A 19,107-nucleotide genomic window follows, 5' to 3' on the forward strand; every position below is an offset into this window, starting at 1 on the left:
TACCCCTGGCGGTGCTCAGGGGACCATATGGGATGCTGGGAATCGAACTCAGGTCAGCCGCATGCAAGGCAAACACCCTACCCTCTGTGCTATCGCTCCAGGCCCAAAACCTCATATTTTTTTTTTAAATAATTTATTTATTTTTAATTAGAGAATCACCGTGAGGGTACAGTTACAGATTTATACACTTTTGTGCTTATACTTCCCTCATACAAAGTTCGGAAACCCATTCCTTCACCAGTGCCCATTCTCCACCACCCGTAAACCCAGCGTCCCTCCCATCCTCCCCAATCCCATCTCCCCCCCAACCCACCCTGCCACTGTGGCAGGGCATTCCCTTCTGTTCTCTCTCTCTCTAATTAGCTGTTGTGGTTTGCAATAAAGGTGTTGAGTGGCCGCTGTGCTCAGTCTCTAGCCCTCATTCAGCCCGCAACTCCCTTCCCCCACATGGCCTTCGACTACAATGTAGTTGGTGATCGCTTCTCTGAGTTGCCCTTTCCCCGGAACGTGAGGCCAGCCTCGAAGCCATGGAAAACCTCATATTTTTAAGGGTATGAGTTAAGTGGCCTGAAGCTTATCCATTCATCCATCCACAGACATTTAGGTTGTCTCCGTGTTTTAACAATTGTGAATAACGCCACTATAAATATAGGCAAACAAATAATCTCTTTAAGTCCTTGCTTTTAATTCTTTTAGATATATACTCAGGCCTGATATTAAATTTATGATTGCTCTAAGTTTAAATTTTGCAGGAATAGTATATAATTTAAATCTAAGAAAATTTTCTAAAAAGCACTAATTTTTATTTTATAAAAAACTACAGGGCCGAGGAGGTAGCTCAAAGGGCTGGAGCACATGCTTTGCATACAGGAGACAGGATTGGATTCTCAGCACTGTGGTGCCCTGAGCATCGCTGGGACTGAGTCCCAAGTACTGAGCTGGGAGTAGCTCCTAAATAGTGCTGGCTATGACCCAAAACAAAACAAAACAAAACTATACACCCGACTTTGATACTTGCGATAACTTCTGCTTCTTTCTCTCAACACGGAAAAGCTGATTATTAAATCATCTGCTCATTCTGCATCCATATTCAGAGTTATAGACAAAAAAATCTTATTTTGGATACTGAGGAGGATCAAGGGTCCCTCCCAACAACACTCAGCCAACATGGCTCATGGTTCAGTGGATGCTCTGCAACCCTGTGGTGCTAGGGATGGAACCAGGGTGAGTCACATACAAGACATGTGCTTTAACACCTATACTACTTCTCTGACCCCCAGAGTTCAAAAGTCTTAGCACTGATTTTGGTTACAAACAGTTGCAAAGGAAAACTTACTCTCAATGCTGTAGGTGACTGGGAATAGTCAACAATTTCACATCGAAATGAATAACCTGTGCCCCAGCCAGACATCACAAACTGCAAGAGAGCACATGCAAGTTAAAGAAGGGAGTATTCATTTCACAAATCCAATAAAAATAGTTCCAGTGGTGGTTCTGTTATGTTCTCAGCTGAGTCAGCACTCAGTAACAGAGGGCAAAGCGGTTAGAACACCTGCAAAGAAAACCTGTCTGGCATCAAAATAACAATAATTTTCAAAACTAGAAGCTTAAATATTATTCACATAAAATGTATTTGCACCAAAATGTCCATTTCTTGTGGTGGAGAATAAAATAATGTACGTTATCATTATTATATTATTAGCTTTTCACATATAAGACCCATGAAAACAAAAACATCGGGAGTGGTTTGCCTAAACAACAAACACTGGCAGATGGTTTATCTTCTGTATATTTACATATGCCCATGCATATGTATGTGGACTCTAAGGGAACAAGGATGCACAAATTATTTCCAGTTTTCCCAGTTAGTCAATCAGATGGCAAATCAAAATCCCTCCATATAGTCGTAATATAATAGCCACAGTCATACTGGGGCTTATTTTTTGTCACTGGAGTAAGGTAAATAAATGGACAGTCCTGGACCTTAAAACCAAGACAAACACAAGATTCAGATTCCCATGTGCTCTAGACACTTTTGACAAGAGGAAATGCTAACAAGGGTGTCATCTGGCTGGCTTTCATTCCAACACACCCACCAAGTGACCTTAGGCTAGTGGTGAGAAGAAAAACCCTATTGTTCTTAGTCTGCAGCACAATGCAGAGATATTATTGACATTCTTTAAGTATGATGGTGGGAAGTTCTTTCAGAACAGTATCTGAAAATGAAAAGCTAAGGGATCTCATTTTAAATTAATTTACACACTAGATAGTTATCTAAATTTCAGGTTCTGACAAATATGAGTAAGCTCCTCTCTGATACCGTATTTTCGTAAGAGCCAACACCCTACCTAGAAAGCCGTCCTCAGCAGTGTTTATGGCTATACTGCTTTCCACTACTAAGCACATTTTTTATTTCTATTTTTAATTATTATTAAATCTACAGTAAGAGCTTTATAATAAGTTAACTCCTAAAAGCAAAGGTTATGAGGCATTCTAAGAATGACACCTTTATGGTGTAAAGAAAAACAAGAAGTATTTAGATCACGGACTTTTTAAAAGAAATATCCTTTTGTGGACCTACTAACTTCATTCACAAGAATTTAACTTGCTAAGTCATGAAATACTCAAAGAATTACAATTTGGGCAAGTAAGACATATCTCTTAGAGGAAAAACTTGTCTTATGGCTTACAAAAACAAATTAATAAATTTTCTTCAAGGAACAAGACAAAGTAGCACAGCATGACATGCTTGTGACCTATTGGTGGTGTCTCCATCCTCTCTTGCACATAGACTTACTTTTGATTAATGCAACTAACACTCGGGCCCTTTCAAATTGGTATGATCAATTCTCCATGTGGCCATACCCAAACTGGCACAACATTGAGCTGTGTGACTTGGTCTTCTGTGGGGTCTGCACTGCTCTCTGTTACTGTAAATTAGTCATGGAACTAGCACATCAAACTATCACCACTGTAGAACAAGGCATGTTGGACACTCTAGTTTGATATGTTTCTCTTTCACTCTGCTCACATTTGCCTGAATATTCCAAGTTTCGTAGTATCCTGTATCCCAGATAAATATCTGGGATAAAGTCCTACCCCATTCGATGATCTTGTCTGCATGTATTCTGGGATGGCAAGCTGCTGGAATGTCAAAGTCTTTCTACACAATACAAGGAGCATTTAATGCTTTCCTATTATTAAGCTGAAGACTTTTGGAATGGGCCAGAGAGATAGCACAGGATGTAAGATGCTTGCTTGCATGTTGCCTGATTTGATCACTGGCACGATACATGGTCCCTTTACACTTCCAGAGGTCACTCCTGGGCACAGAGCCAGAAATAGCCCCTGAGCACCACTGGGTGTGGCCCCCAAATAAAGAATTCACAGAGATTTCTATGTATATTTCCATATGTAATTTATATTTACCATTTAATAAGTCCTACAATTGGCATATAAGTGGTGAAACAATTAGGGGCTAATGGGAGACACAAACTCTGGAATTAAAATATTTTCAAAACTTCATCTATATTGTAATTGTACAACAGGAACAAAAACCGACTGTTTATAAGTGGATTCTTCAGTTTTATTCTTTAAGCTTGACCATTTTATTTGGGTTTTTCGGGAGAGGATAGGCGCCATACATATTAGTGCTCAGAGAATACTCCTGGCTCAGTGCTCAAGGGTGACTCCTGGCAGTGCTCAGGGTACCTCACAGTGATAGAAATTTGCCCAGGTCTCCTCATGCAAAGCATGTGCTCCATCCCTTTGAGCCAACTCTCTGGCCCCTTTGCTGGTTTTTGTTCACTTCCTCCTAATATATATGTGAGCATCACAATTAATAACATAGACACTGAACTGAAGAATAGCAGAGCATGAAGGGACCCGAGAGACAATCTGATTCTCTCCTGACTTTATGAAACAAAAGAAACAAAGCCTAGAGAGGTTAAGTGATTTGCACCATATCAGTATCATGTAGCGAGTTAGCAACAGGGTTGAAGAAACATGCCGCTGGTGTTTTGGCTTACAGATCTGTTCAGAACACCACATAATACTGGTCTGTAGCCTATCTCTGATCATGTGCCTGGAACATGTAGTTTCACTTCTTCCCACTGCCATTCGTCTCTTTCAAGTTCTTTGAAGTTCTCATGATAAAGAACTGACAGTGTGAAATGAGCTGTGAGTTGATTCTGGAAACAAAGTGGAAGAAATTGGAGGCAGTGACCCCAGTCCTAAAGTCAGACAGGCCAGGGCAGACTGAAGGTGAGCTGATCGGGTAACCCGATCAGGAAGCAGCTAGGAAGCACACGTGTGCTGAAGCCCTGGTGCCAAAACGGGAACAAGGACCCACAGCAGGGCCTCTTATGTTTTAGTTACGAGAACACACGGCTACGGTGCAGGGGAAGTTAGGAAGAAAAGGGTGAGGAAGCCAGCCAGTAGGGAAGCAAGGAATTCTAGAAAACTATGCAAGTGAGGTAACAGAGGAGCGTGAACAGCAGAGAGGGCGCGTTTGTCTGGACGTGTAGAAATCAAACGTCCCTACCATGCTGATGACAATGTGTTACAGAGACAGGAGGACAGACCTGGGTTCCAAACTTCAGTTCTCTCTTTCCTGATAGGCTGTTATACCAACTATGGTACAATTCCTCTGAGTATCAATTTTCTCAACGAGAATTCCAAGGAAGTTTTTCTGAGTTAGGAGGCAGAGTAAATACTCCAACACCATCTTCTCTCTCCCCAGACTCCTCTGTTGGCTCAGCATTGGCTGATCCTAAGCAGAAACCACTGGGCAGGAGACAGAGCCCATGAATAAAGGAACATTTATGGATTCACTCCGTCATATTTTGAGGCTAATTATATTAAAGTCCCTGGGCTTAATGTTAATTTTTCTCACTATATATGAGATACCTTCTGTTGAAAATTCAATATCAGATCTTCACATACTTTTTGTGTGTGTGGGAGACAAATTCAAGCTTCTAAAATTCCTTGATTCTCCAAGAGTTACTCTAACAGTCACAAGAAGAAACGAATAATGATAGAGAAGCAGGCAAAATTCTCCAGTTAGGAATAGAGAAGATACTTGCCTCATAACACATATACACAGAAAAGAGTACTATGAAAAAATTGTACGTTATCATCGCTTTCTTGAGTTCAAAAGACTTTCGATTTTCCATAAGCTTTGGTCCCAGAGAAGTGACAAAATAGATATAGAGACCCAGGATGATGGTTTGTGGCAGAGGCGAGGACATGAGGAGCCAGTCTTGAACTCTTGGATCTAAGAGAAAGACAAAACAAGATGTAAGTACCCATATGGTTAGCCAAAAGATTAACAGCAGCAATGAGCATGTCTATAAACAAACATCTGTATTCCAACATGGAGAGTGCACTGTGTGAGTCATCACTGCTTGTACATTTGGAAAGGGCCTGTGATAGGGCTAGAAATACTGAGCCAATTTCCACCTCAAAACGTCAAAGGGTTGGGTCTGGAGTGATAGCACAGCGGGTAGGGCGTTTGCCTTGCATGCGGCCGACCAGGGTTCGATTCCCAGCATCCCATATGGTCCCCTGAGCACCACCAGGGGTAATTCCTGAGTGCAGAGCCAGGAGTGACCCCTTGTGCATCGCTGGGTGTGACCCAAAAAGGAAAAAAAAAAGTCAAAGGGTGGGGCTGGAGCAATAGCACAGCGGGCAGGGCATTTGCTTGCATGCTGCCAACTCGGGTTCAATGCCCAGCATCACATATGGTCCCTGGGGCAATGCCAGGAGTAATTCCTGAGTGCAGAGCCAGGAGTAACCCTTGAGCATCGCTGGAAGTGACCCAAACAAATAAACAACTGCAAAGGGCATGGAGTAGAGTGATAGTTTAGTGGATAAGGTGTTTGCCTTGCACATGGCTGACCCAGGTTTGATCCCCAGGAACCTATATCATTCTCCAAGAACCACCAGGAGTGATTCCTGAGCCCAGAACCAGGAGTAATCCCTGAGAATTGCCCAGTATGACCCAACTACCCTCACCCCACACCAAAATAACCTCAAAGGGCAAAGAAAGGTAGTGGTCATCAGTGCAGGAAGAATCAGAGGAGAAAGCCTCCTAGGAGGGTGTTGTGACCTTCAGCTGAGGGATTCCACCAGCCAAAGACAATTCTGTAAGAAGGAGTCAGAGGAATCCATATTCCAACACTCTCCTCCTTCTCTTCAGTCTTCTGGAGCTCATCTTTGGCTGAACTGGAACCAGGGACCAGGAGACAGAATTCTTTATGTTGAGAATTCAATGAGTCATAGAAACAGTCCATATGGCTCACCTTCAGGGCCCAGCTCAGAATCCAGGGTAGACTCAAAAAAGAAATGATACCCAGCAAAGTTCTACCGTTCTTTTGCAAAAAAAAAGCTGGTGACCTTTGAGAGAGTTTTTCCACCAGTGACAAAGATTTGTGCTTGTCACTTAACACTTTCTTTTTGCCCAGGAAAACTAGGACATTTCCACAGAGGGTGTATCATATACTATAAAAGAATGTCAGCACCATTTAAATATCTAAAGGGTGGGCTCTAGAAGTGGAAAATGTGGGCTAATGAAGCTGAAATTGTGAGCGAAATTGTACTAGCCTCACAAATGTATAAAAAGAAACTAAAATAAAAACCAGAAAATTTTTAATATGAAAAGTAAAATAAAAAAATAAACTGGCAGCTTTTGTAACTAGAGAGATAGTACAGCAGGTTGGCGCTTGCCTTGCACACAGCCAGCAGGGTTTTGTCCTTAGCACCCTTTATCACCCCATGAGCACAGCCAGGAGTAATCGCTGAATACAGTGTCAGGAATAAGCCCTGAGCACCACCAGATGCAACCCCCAAACCAATAAATGGATAAATAAAAGCTCAATTGATAATGGCTAGTTCTGAGTCAGAAGTTGAACAATTAAAAATTGCAATGGAAACTAAAATGTGATTAGTTCTATAATATTAAGTAGCTCAGGTATAATTTTACAAAATTGTCCCATAAAGCCAGAGCATCTATGAAGGTAAATAACTATGCATAAATTTCTAGGTACATTTGACAAATTTGAATCTTGACTAATATCTGCATATAGTCAACTGATATCAGTCTCGACTAACACCAGAATATCAAGCAACTGACAGTCAGCCAATATTAACTGATAACTTTTATCTGTTTATATATTTAAAAAAAAGCCAGGAAATGGTACCAGGAAGACTGTACAAATAGCTGGAGCACATGCTTTGCATGTGTGTGTCATGGGTTTGATCCCAGGCACCTCAAAGTCCCCCAAGCACCACTAGGATTGATCCCAGAGCATTAAGGGGTGTGGTGTCAAAGCTTGGAAAAAGAAAAAGAAACAAAATCAGGCAAGATGGAGTAAGGTGGGATGAGTAATGCAAGATGGAGTAAGGTGGAATGAGTAATGCAAGTCTTGCTCATTTAAACCACTAATGATGTTGCTGAAGAATTCACCTTTGCCGCTTGGAGGTACTAAGGAATGCATTCTGCTATCACAAATCATTTACTTCGCGGTCGATGGGCTTCCCTCAAAAGTCCTAACAAATGCACCATCTTTTTTTTTTTTAATTTTTGGGTCATACCCAGCAATGCACAGGCGTTACTCCTGGCTCTGCACTCAAAAATTACTCCTCGCAGTGCTCAGGGGACTATATAAAATACTGGGAATCGAACCCTGGTTGGCTGCGTGCAAGGCAAATGCCCTTCCTGCTGTGCTATTGCTCCAGCCCCAAATGATGCACCTTCTTAAAATCAATAAATAAACCCTGCGTAAACTCTGGAGCTAACCCCAAGATATTGAGAATTTGATATGACAAAGGATGTCCCATGAAAAAGCAGAAAAGAAAGGACTTATTCAAAGCATGCTGGTAGCAAAAGTGATATCTTGAGAGAAATGATTTTTTTTCTTCATCTTACCATCAAGTTTAGCATGGCCCAAATTATGCAATGGATGTACAACATTCAGCCTTCTCACAAAAAGAAGGATGAAGTTACTGGGAACAGTAGATTAAACAAACAAGTTACTGGTCCACAGGACTGCTTAGTGCTTTATGACCACTGTGAACTGCCAAGATGGAAGCAGAGGTATGCAGCATGCCTCATATGTATTTGGCCATGGAACATGTACTTTTTAATTTAAGTTAAAGTTTATATTTACTTGTGGGACTAACATTCAGTGGAGCCATTTGGAAAAGACAGCTATTGCCAACCAAGGACAGAATGAATGTTTGGAAGGAGACAAAAGTCTCTAGTCTAGCAGAGAGGGAAAGAAAGATGTGGCCACAGAGGGAACTGGGTCCCATAAAAGGAGTCATTGATGCTCCCAGCAGGAACAACAGTAGCAAAGGTTGGGCACAAAAAGGAAATTCAACAAAATCTCCTTGCCAGCATTCATAAAAACCCACAGCTCTCAGCATTGGAAAAGTTCATCCTCATGCTAACATTCATTAGTTTTAATTCAGGAAAAGCTTTGAAATTAGCTTTCCAAGTACATGTCACCAAAGTCTTTTCTGGCTCCTATGAGCCTGCTTTGTCCCCTTCAACAACCCCAGGACATTGGGGTGTGCTATGCAATAAAAAGGTCATAAGGAAATCAACCCACAGATTGATACTTCACTGGAGAGGTCTCCCTCATGAAAGATTATCAGTTAATTGAGGAGCAAGGGACAGAATGAGAACTGATATGGTTTCATGGATTTCTTCCACCAGTGGATAATTCTGCTCTTTAATACATCATCACCATAAATCACAGTAAACATATTTAGTTCTTATCTCCAATAACATAAAGACTTCAAACACAGTCCCTACAAAACAATTCTGAAAAGTTATCAGCTTTCTCACTCATGCAGGGGCCCAGTAGAAATGATACTCTTTCCTTTATAAAAAATGTTAAAGGTTTCTGTCATTAACAAACTTCATGTGTATAACTGAAAATGGATCTCCCCCACCCCTGGTCTCATATATATAAGTGTCTAAATTAGGGATAGATTTTATTGACCTGGCAAGAAGGCAAAAAAATCAAATGATATCATCTTTTTGTTCTTCCACTGGTAGAAAGAAAACAAGCCAAGAAAAGCTCTGTAGGCTGGCTCAGGAAGCAAAAAAAAAAATTTTAAAACAAATAATTTTTTTCCTGCAATTTAACATTTTAAGAACACTCCCTTTTTGAAAGTTCTTTCTGTGTCCCTGGAACCACATCTGGCCCTGTGGCACTGCTGGGGGTGACTCCTGAGCATAGAAACAGGAATAGTCCCAAGGCATTCACTGCTGGGTGTAACCCCAAAACAGACATGCACACACGCACACACACACACAAACACACACACCCCTATCTGTATTTTAAAGCTCTATGAATTAAAGAAACTGATCATATCTGATAAATTTAATTGCATGTTGTTTTTACAGCAAATAATCAAACATCAAGCTTATTTATCCTATTTCAGTCAAGATCTGCAGTTAGGGGCCTGGGATCTGAACCATGGACTCATCATTGTACACTGGATCACTGACTTAACATTTTTTCTATTTGTTTTTCGGGTGCACACCCCACTGTGCTCAGGGTTTACTCCTGGTTCTTCTCAGAAATAACTCCTGGTGGGATTGTGGGACCATGTGGGGTGCCAGTGATTGAACCTGGGTAGCCACATGCAAGGCAAGCATCCTACCCACTGTAAGAAAGTTAAGTTCAACCCCCGACTTAATTTTCTATGTTTGGTTTTCTCTTCCATGAACTGAGCAGGAAACAGTATCACAAAGAGGAGTTGGTGATAATAAGCGAGGAGTCCAGCACAGTCTGGTCAGACATTTCCAAACTTACTTGGGTACCACACCACTTTCAGAAAAAAATTCACTCAGTCCTCAGCTGGAAATCTACCTCTTTTAAGCAGACAAAAGGAAAGCACCCCACCCCTTGCCAATTGCTTCCCGAAGCTACTATCACAACCCTTGGTCACCTCAGGATCTTGGGCAGGGCAATATCACCTTCTTTGGGTGACCAGTAATCTTGGCTACTGTTATTATGTCAGCTTTCAATTCCATTCGTACAGCAGGTCACCCCTGGGTTATTAAGAAATAAACTGGCCCCTAAATAACTCTGATCCAGCTGAATCAGAACCCACGTTTAGGGCCAGGAGATAGAACAGGTTCAATGACCGGAACACAAAGTTCCCCAAATCAGGTATGGCACTGATGGTCCCAAACCCACCGGGGTTGCCCAGCTCTCCCTGGCACCATAGGTTCTGAGCAGTTGAACCAATGGTTTGATTGCCTGAATATTGGTGATGTGGCCGCCGGGCCTCCTGAGCACCCCTAGAGGTGTCTTCTTTCTCCTCCACAAAACAAAAACCAAAAACCCTGGGGTTGGTTCCCAACTACCCATAGTTAGTGGCTAGAGAGTTAGTAACAGCTATAAGGTGTTTTTCTTGCATGTGGCTGACCTGGATTGATCCCATGCACCATATATGACCACATATGACCCTGAGCACTGACAGGAGTAACCTGTGAGCACTGCCGGGTGTAGCCCACACCCAACTTCTTATGAATAACAACCAAAAAAGAGTTACCTAGGGTGATGCTGATGAGTATCAGTTTCAGGAACTGGGGTTCAATGTGCTTCTTACAACTACATTCAGGGTTCCAAGTGTCTCTCACTAGGTCTCTGCGGTCACTTTCTGTGTGGTTTCCCCGACCCTTCATCTGATCTTGCTACATCTGGTCTTCCTGGTCTTCCATTCAATGGTTATATTCATTTCTAAAAGTACAGCTTAGGGGCTGGAGTGATAGCACAGCGGGTAGGGCGTTTGCCTTGCACGCAGCCGACCTGGGTTCGATTCCCAGCATCCCATATGGTTCCCTGAGCACTGCCAGGGGTAATTCCTGAGTGCAGAGCCAGGAGTGACCCCTGAGCATCGCTGGGTGTGATCCAAAAAGAAAAAAAATTAAATAAATAAATAAAAATACAGTTTATTTCAGACCATTCCTCTGCATAAATCAGCTGTCCTCTCTGAGCAAATAAAGTTCAGAATCTTTGCTATGCCACTCAGTGTTCTGACCTCTGTTCATTTTTTCCTGCCTCCTCTCTTGGCAGCAATTCCACCATTTCAAATAGGGAGCTCACCCACCTTGGGAGATGAGGTAAAGGGGTCCCCAGGATAAGATGTCCACAGTCAGAGGGTGACTAGACAGGGGAGGGGGAAGGGGATTGCTCAGCGAATTTAAAGTTCATTCTAACTCAGCCCAAGATCCCACGAGTTATCTGAAGCTCGGGGTAAGGTGAGTTCTGAGTTTCAGAGGCAAAAAAGCTGCTGAGAGAAGGAGAGTTTCATATACCTTCTATTTGGAATCAGTGCGGGAGTGTGAGTAGAGCACAAACGAAAGCAGATGATAGGAAGGCAGGTTGCATGAGAATCTACAAACTAGTGATCACTAAAGTTCTTACTACCGGCCTAGCAATTTGTTTTGTAAGTTCTAACTTACTACCACCCTAGCAATTTGTTTCTAAGAATGTTCCAGAGAGAGAAAGGAGCGTACGGAAGCATAAGCACATAGAATATTAATGAGCTTTCCTTTCCATCAACTTGTAGCACGTACTAACTCAGAGTACATGCCAACCTCCAATAAGATGAAGAAGCTGAAATGAAAAGCAAACATGTACCTCTAGGTTTTGGAACAGCAAAAACCTTATACTCCAACCACCACCAACAAAAAAGATCTCAACTATATTAAAAAATTCATAATCATTATCAAAATATAAGGAAAGTTGCTTTTGGTGGGAGACGGGTCATATCTGGCAGTGCTCAGGGTTTACTCCTGGCTTTGTGCTCAGGGATCACTCCTGGTGGGTTTGGGGGACCAAATGCGATGCTGGAGTTCGAATCTGGGGATGGTTGCATGCAAGGCAAGCACCTTACTGGCTGTATTGTTGCTCAGGCGGCCCCCCAAATTGCTTTTTATACATTAAAATACCTTCATTTCTCATCGTCCAATATGAATTATAGTATTATTTTAAAAAATCAAATATTTCTTATCTAGGAGTCAATAACAAATCCTTTTATAGCTTTAGTTTTATAGGTTTGGGTTTTTTTGTGATATATTTTTTGTGGTGCCAAGGATGGAACTCAGGGCCTAAAACATGCAAGATGACATACCTCTTACAGCTTAAGTATTTACTCCCAACATTTTAAGTTTGGTAACTTGGGAATTTTCAACATGAAATAACTATTCATGACCACATCTCCGGCAATCAAAAAAAAAAAAAACCAGTAAGTATCACTGAGATTCCCTAAGGCACTCAAAATTAAGATCAAAGCCAAGAACACACTTGAAATTCTTGGCCCTTGATAATTCTTACCCTCCAGGGTAAACACAGTAAAACTGGATTAAGATGAATCCCTGGTAATCCAATTGGTCCCCCAAACCCTGCTAGGAGTGATTTCTGAGCACAGAGTCAGGAGTTAAGTCCTGAGTACCACTGGGTGTGGCTCCAAAACCAAAATATGCAAGTAAAATAAAATAGACTGGATTAAGATGACCAAAATCTATTCCTGAGCTCTCAGAGATCAATATTACAGTAAGCCAAAGCAAAAACTCCCTGGTTATACCTGATAATAGTGTCAAAAACTTGTACTCTTAACTTAAAATCTTAAAACATGTTTTAAAACATGTTTTTAAACTTAAAACATGTTAACACTCCATGACTCCAATAAGAAAAAAAGTGATATATGAAAAGCACTTTATGAAAATGCATTATCATACCACCACCACCATATGTGTTGAGATGCTTCCCTAAACACAGGCACTTTAATGAAAATTATCTTCGGCTGGTAGGTACTATTATCCCCTTTGTTTTGCTCACCAAGAAGCTGAGACTCACAGATGTTAATTTATTCAAAATGACCCAATGCCTCTACAGTCCAGTCAGAACTTACATCTAAGCCTTCTCTTTCCACATCCCGAACACTTTCTCCTCTCCCAAGACTTCAAATAAATGTAACTGCAGAAATTGAACAGGCCACCCTCCTCCTCGCCTCCCCCTGTGCTGTTTACAATCATTTCCAGGGTCCTCTCTGCCTCTTCCTAACAACCTACAGCTCTCTCTTTTCATTTTCCTGACTCAGCTTTTCAAGCACGGATAAACGGGAAGTAGAATTCTAAAATGGTTCTTTTAAAAGCAAAACATTTAATACTTTCGGCCATAAATATGCATTATCAAAATCCATTTGGCTCTTGCATTGGGATATTGATTACCTGAATCTCTTGTGTTCCTGCATTGAAGGCAGTAAACAGCAAGAGTTGGATTGCAAATGACTTGTTCTTCTAAACAGGTCTATTTTAAAAAAAAAGATATCCATGGCTTAATGGGCTGGAGCACATACTTTGTCTGTGGGAGCCCATGTTTGATCCCTGAGCACCACCTCAAACACTGAGTTAAGAGTAGCACTGAGCATCCCTAGACGTGGGTTCCTTCCAAATTCTCTAAATAAAAAAAAAAAATTTGAGAAAATGTTACCCAAATCTACTGTGTTCCCAAGAACGAACAGTTTAAATAACAAGTGCTCAACAAGTGCCCCCCCACCCCACCCCCCACCTCTGTGGCAGGGCATTCCCTGCTGTTCTCTCTCTCCTTTTGGGTGTTGTGGTTTGCAATAGAGGCATTGAGTGTCCATCGTGTTTGGTCTATAGTCTACTTTCAGCCCGAATCTCCCATCCCCAGTGGGTCCTCGAACCACACTTTACCTGGTGTTCCCTTCTATATCTGAGCTGCCCCTTCCTCCAGTATGTGAGGCCAGCTTCCAAGCCGTGGAGCCAACCTCCTGGTACTTATCTCTACTATTCTTGGGTGCAAGTCTCCCATCCTGTTACTTTATATTCCACAGATAAGTGCAATCTTTCTATGTCTGTCTGTCTCTCTCTCTCTTTTTTTTTTTGCTTTTTTTTTTTGTTTGGGGTCACACCCGGCAATGCACAGGGGTCACTCCGGGCTCTGCACTCAGGAATTACCCCTGACAGTGTTCAGGGGACCATATAGGATGCTGGGAATCAAACCTAGGTCGGCCGTGTAAAGGCAAATGCCCTACCCGCTGTGCTATCACTCCAGCCCCTGTCTCTCTCTTTTTGATTCATTTCACTTAGCATGATACTTTCCATGTTGATCCACTTATATGTAAAGGTCATGACTTCATCTTTCCTAACAGCTGCATAGTATTCTATTATGTAGATATATCAAAGTTTCTTTAACCAGTCATCTGTTCTCGGACACTCGGGTTTTTTCCAGATTCTGGCTATTGTAAACAGTGCTGCAATGAACATTCGAGTGCAGATGTCATTTCGAATATACTTTTTTGTCTCTCTGGGATAGAACCAGCATATCTTTGCTTTAATCTGGGTAGACGAAACAAACATACTGTAGCAGTTGCCAAGAGAAGGCATGCTCTCTTCCTGAAAATTTTTTTTAATTGAATTACTGTGAGAACAGTTACAAAGCTTTCAGGTTTAAGTCTCAGTCATACAATGATCAAACACCCATCCCTTCACCAGTGCACATGTTCCACCACCAAGAACCCCAGTATGCCCCCCACCCGCTCCCCACCCTGCCTGTGTGGCAGATCATTTTCACTTTACTCTCTCTTTACTTTGATTACATTCAATTTTTGATAGAAAACCCACTATTAATATTTGGAATTTCCCCCCAACAATCAGACCTGCCCAAAAGGCATCATTAGATAATTTGTTTTCTATTGCTAACAATGAAGAGCATATGATGTTCCACAGTCGAGAACGGCTCCTCCGCTCCTGAACAGCCATGATTCCAGATACACACAAACCAATCTCAGAACACAGTGGCTGCTGGCAGAAATACAAATCACGAATCACGAAAACCCCGTTAATCGTCGATTTCTCAAGCGAGCTCAGTAACCTCTCCATTCGTCCTTTCCCTGAGATCTTAGAAGTCTCTCTCAGCTCAGCCCTCTCAATGATGTCGCACTGGAGGCTCTTGCAGGGCCAGGGGAATGAGATCCAGCTTGTTACTGGATTTAGCATATGAATACACCATGGGATGCTTGCAAGGCTGTCCCATGTGGGCAGGAAACTCTCAGAAGATTGCCAGTTTCTCCCAGAGGGAGAAGTAGGCTACAAGATATCAGCAGAAATACCTCTGGACTTAATTACTAAAATACCAGAATTCTCCTCCTGAATTTGACGTGCACACTCTTCTGGGTGATTGGAACCCATCTGAAGTGGTCACGGTGGGGAACACTCAACTCTGGGCCTGAGTTTTCTCAACCATAAACTGAGGAGTTAGTGCTGATGATATCTAGATTTATCTTGGCTTTTTAAAAGTTCTAATTCTTTGTCTTAGAGTTTTCTCTAAAAATCTGTTATATTTTTAAATGTTTTATAATAGTTAAAGTACTTTTCTGTGATTTTTTTTTTCTACTAAGGTTTTTTCCTTGGCCTCCCATATTGTACCCAGAGTATCTGGAGTCCCTCCCAGTAACTCTCAGTCAACTGCCCAGTGGTCCAGTGCAAAGGCCTGGGATCTGATGCTGCTCGGGCCACTTCAGCTGTGTACAGGTGTCTTCAGGACTATACCGGGAGAAGCTGGTGGGACCATGTGGTACCGGGGATTAAACCAGGGTTGGCAATATGCAAGACATGTACCTTAGCCCCTGTATTATCTTTCTGGCCCTTAGGTCCTCCCCCCCCCAGCCCCAGAACCATACCTAGAGCTGGGTGCTAAGGCACCCCAGGTGCTGCTTGGACTTACAAGTCTGCTGCTTCTAAGGCACCAGAGTTATTCTTTACAGTAGTGCTCTGGGTGCTATACAAATGCCTGGGGTCAAAGTTGGAGTCTTACATATGCTAGGTAAGGGTTCTGCCACGTTGCACCATCTGCCTGGCCCACATCTGTGTGATTTATTTTTAAAAAGCAACATACATTTGGGTGACTTGAAAAATAAACAGACAGATGTAGATATATAAAGAGAAATTACCCATATTCCTACTACACAGCAATAACTACAAACCCTCACAAAAGAAATACATATGGTATTTTATGATCTTCTTTCATTTAATATATTTCAAATGTCTTGGCATTAAATGATTTATTTTAGGATAGGACAGGCAAGAGGAGAAAGCAGGCATTTTACAACTACTGTGAGGTGTCTGAGAGACACCGCCCCCCCACACACACCCCCTCCCCCCCCCCACCCCCGTGCCCGTCCCCCAACCCAGCCCTCCCTCACATAGCCCAAGGGATGCTGTCTGTGCTATTCAGGATGGTGGTACAGACAGCTAACTCATTTCCCTTAAGAGCATTCGCATAGAATCAAGCCAAAGAGTGAGGTGCCTCTGAAATACTTTTAAGGGCTATCAAGTAGGAAGATACCATCATCGATGAACCAATTCCCTTCACTGGACATTATAGCTATTCCCATTATCACAAACATTGCAACAGACGTCTGTTTAGAACTCTCTTTGTACATATCTCCAATAAAACACCGTTCTTCGTTATCAATTAGTAGTGAAAAATCAATACTTGTGCTATCTGTGACAAAGGGGAAGGTTGCAAAGTCTCTCATTCTGTTTCAATGAAATCCTATTAAATATGTGGTTCTGACATAAATAGGAAGGATGAGTCTCTATTAGGAAATCTGGTTACTTACCAGCATCTTTGATCCAATTATCATAGAGGAGCACCGTCCTAGATGTAAACTCACTGAAGGCCATTTTCCACGGGGTTGACTGGATTCTTCAGAAAAACAAACAAAAGGAATGCGTTTATAATCTATAAATGCAAATAAAGCCAAGGTCCTAGTGATACAATATTTAAAATTTTAAAAATTTAATAGGAATAATTGGCAAAACAACAAGTTTTACTGGGGTAAATGCATTAGTGAGCCACATTAAATCCCCATGCAGTTGTAAACATTAAAGGTTCATCATCATATAAGGACACTGCTTACTTTGCTGAAAAAGACTACATCTATAAGCAGATACAAAAGGAGAGAAGGAATAGGATGTCTTTCACGGTGCACTTCCTTTTCATGGCAACCATTCAAAAGGGGACTGAACCTCTCACAGCAACGCTGAGGTAACAAATGCAGAAGCATAAAGCCAAGAAGTCACACAGTCTTTCAGAGAAGCGATGATCCAAGACTGAGAAAAGAGCTTCAGGTCATCCACACGTCAATTTTAATCCCAGTTTTCAGCAATTGCATTTGAAAGTGAAGAGATAATAGAGCAGCTGAGGCGCTGGCCTTGTTTGCAGTGAACGCAGGTTCAATCTCCACTACCCCATATGATCCCCTGAGCACCACCAGGAATGATCCCTAAATATAGAGCCAGGAGGGAGTCCTGAAACATCCAGGTGAGGCCCAAAAACAAAAATAAAATAAAGGAAAAAAATAATAAAGTAGAAGGTTTTTATAATTTAGGTAGAAAGGATGTGGAAGTAAAGATTTCTAGAAGTAAAGAAGATCTTTAGGATCCAAAGAAAGAAACTGCCAAGTTTACCCTGAGACGTGGACAAAAAAGAGTTGGTGCAGGGGCAATAATTCTGAAAAAGAAGGCCAGTGAAGAGAACGCAACATGACTGTATTGAAAGCTGAGGGATGGCTCAAGAGGAATGCCTTTCATCCCTGGCAATGCATTTCCCCATTGGGGAACTCTCAAGCACCTCGCTAGAGGAGTCTCTGAGCACCTCTATATCTGGCCCCCCAAACAACCAAGACATTCTAATTATTTAAGTATTAAAGCAGTATGACAATTTTCACAGGAAGAGACACTAGCAAAAACAGAACCAGCAAAAAATACAGTGAATACATCTGGGAAACTAGAACTGTATTTCTCCAGTACTACTAGGCACTCTCCATATTTTAAACACTTTAAAAACTATCCTCTATCTTAGAAATGGGTGGTAAATCATAAAAATGAATGGTGCGTTTGGTTCAAAATCTTACAGCAGGAAGGTAAACTCATTCTGGAAAGGGATGGTGATGAAAATGGCACAAGGAAAATGTATTTCATGTCACCAAACTTTACACTTAAAATGTCTGAAGTGGTTAACTTCACAGTGTATATTTTATAAAATCTTCCACATCTGCAAGAGGAAAATTCAGAATTTCTTCTAGCATTATAAAATATTATCTTTTAAAAATATGCTTATGTGCACATACAAATACACACACATATAACAGAAACACACGAAAGTTGCATATAAACCAGGGCACTGAATTACCACCAGTTATTCAACAAATGCTGTCATACAGCTGGATAACAAACTGAAAAAATTGTGAAGCCAAACACTATATTATGAGGCAATATAACCACATAGATGAAAGATTTAAATAAGAAAAACAGAACCATGAAGAATTAGATGATGAAACTGGTAGTTTTTTTCATCCAGTACTTTTATAATCTTGGGGCAGAAAAGGACTTTCTATCTTTAACCTAAATTCCCTTAAGACATAAGAGAAGGGAGCTGGAGCAATAGCACAGCGGGTAGGGTGTTTTCTTGCACGCAGTCGACCAGGGTTCGATTCCCAGCATCCCATATGGTCCCCTGAGCACCACCAGGGGTAATTCCTGAGTGCAGAGCCAGGAGTAACCCCTGTGCATTGCTGGGTGTGACCCCCAAAAAAGCAAAAAAAAAGACATAAGAGAAGACTGATGAATTTAATCACATGGAAATCCAGTAGAAATGGTGCCATCAGGGGCTAGGAGATGGTTCCGTGACGAAAGTACCTGCCCAGCAGGCAGGAAGCTGATGCCAATCCCTGATGCCACCCACATATGCAGAGCATCATGACACTGGCAGCTCTGCTGTCTGTGATTCTCAGCACACAGGCAACTTCTATGCACGCCACAGCCAGATGCATTGGAGACCACAATGCAAACCAAAATGACAGAGCACAGTGAAAAGCTATCCTTGGACAATACTGCAACTCAACAAATGGACCAGCACTACATCTAAAATGTACATAAGCACCGCATCTACATTCAGGAGTGTGACCCCCTCGGTGCATCTGTGCGAGCACCACAGGCAAAAGAGAGGCGTGCAACCTCTGGGGAGCACAGCAATTAGGGTGCCAACACAG

The 19,107-nt window shown here is 41.8% G+C and overlaps 1 protein-coding gene across 1 annotated transcript in view; it reads right to left on the reverse strand.

Annotated features, from left to right (window-relative positions):
- The window catches only part of ELOVL7 (ELOVL fatty acid elongase 7), a 97,623-nt gene that overhangs the window by 19,638 nt on the left and 58,878 nt on the right, over window positions 1–19,107 (reverse strand). Inside the window, exons 2-4 of the mRNA XM_055123152.1 lie at window positions 16,675–16,760; window positions 5,085–5,275; window positions 1,337–1,417 (exon numbers count right to left, since the gene is read on the reverse strand). Coding sequence (XP_054979127.1) covers window positions 1,337–1,417; window positions 5,085–5,275; window positions 16,675–16,738 — 336 coding nt within the window. The 5' untranslated portion in view covers window positions 16,739–16,760. The remainder of the gene's footprint in view (window positions 1–1,336; window positions 1,418–5,084; window positions 5,276–16,674; window positions 16,761–19,107) is intronic.

The sequence above is a fragment of the Sorex araneus genome, chromosome 1 (genome assembly GCF_027595985.1).
Source record: "Sorex araneus isolate mSorAra2 chromosome 1, mSorAra2.pri, whole genome shotgun sequence".
Classification (NCBI taxonomy): Eukaryota; Metazoa; Chordata; class Mammalia; order Eulipotyphla; family Soricidae; genus Sorex; species Sorex araneus.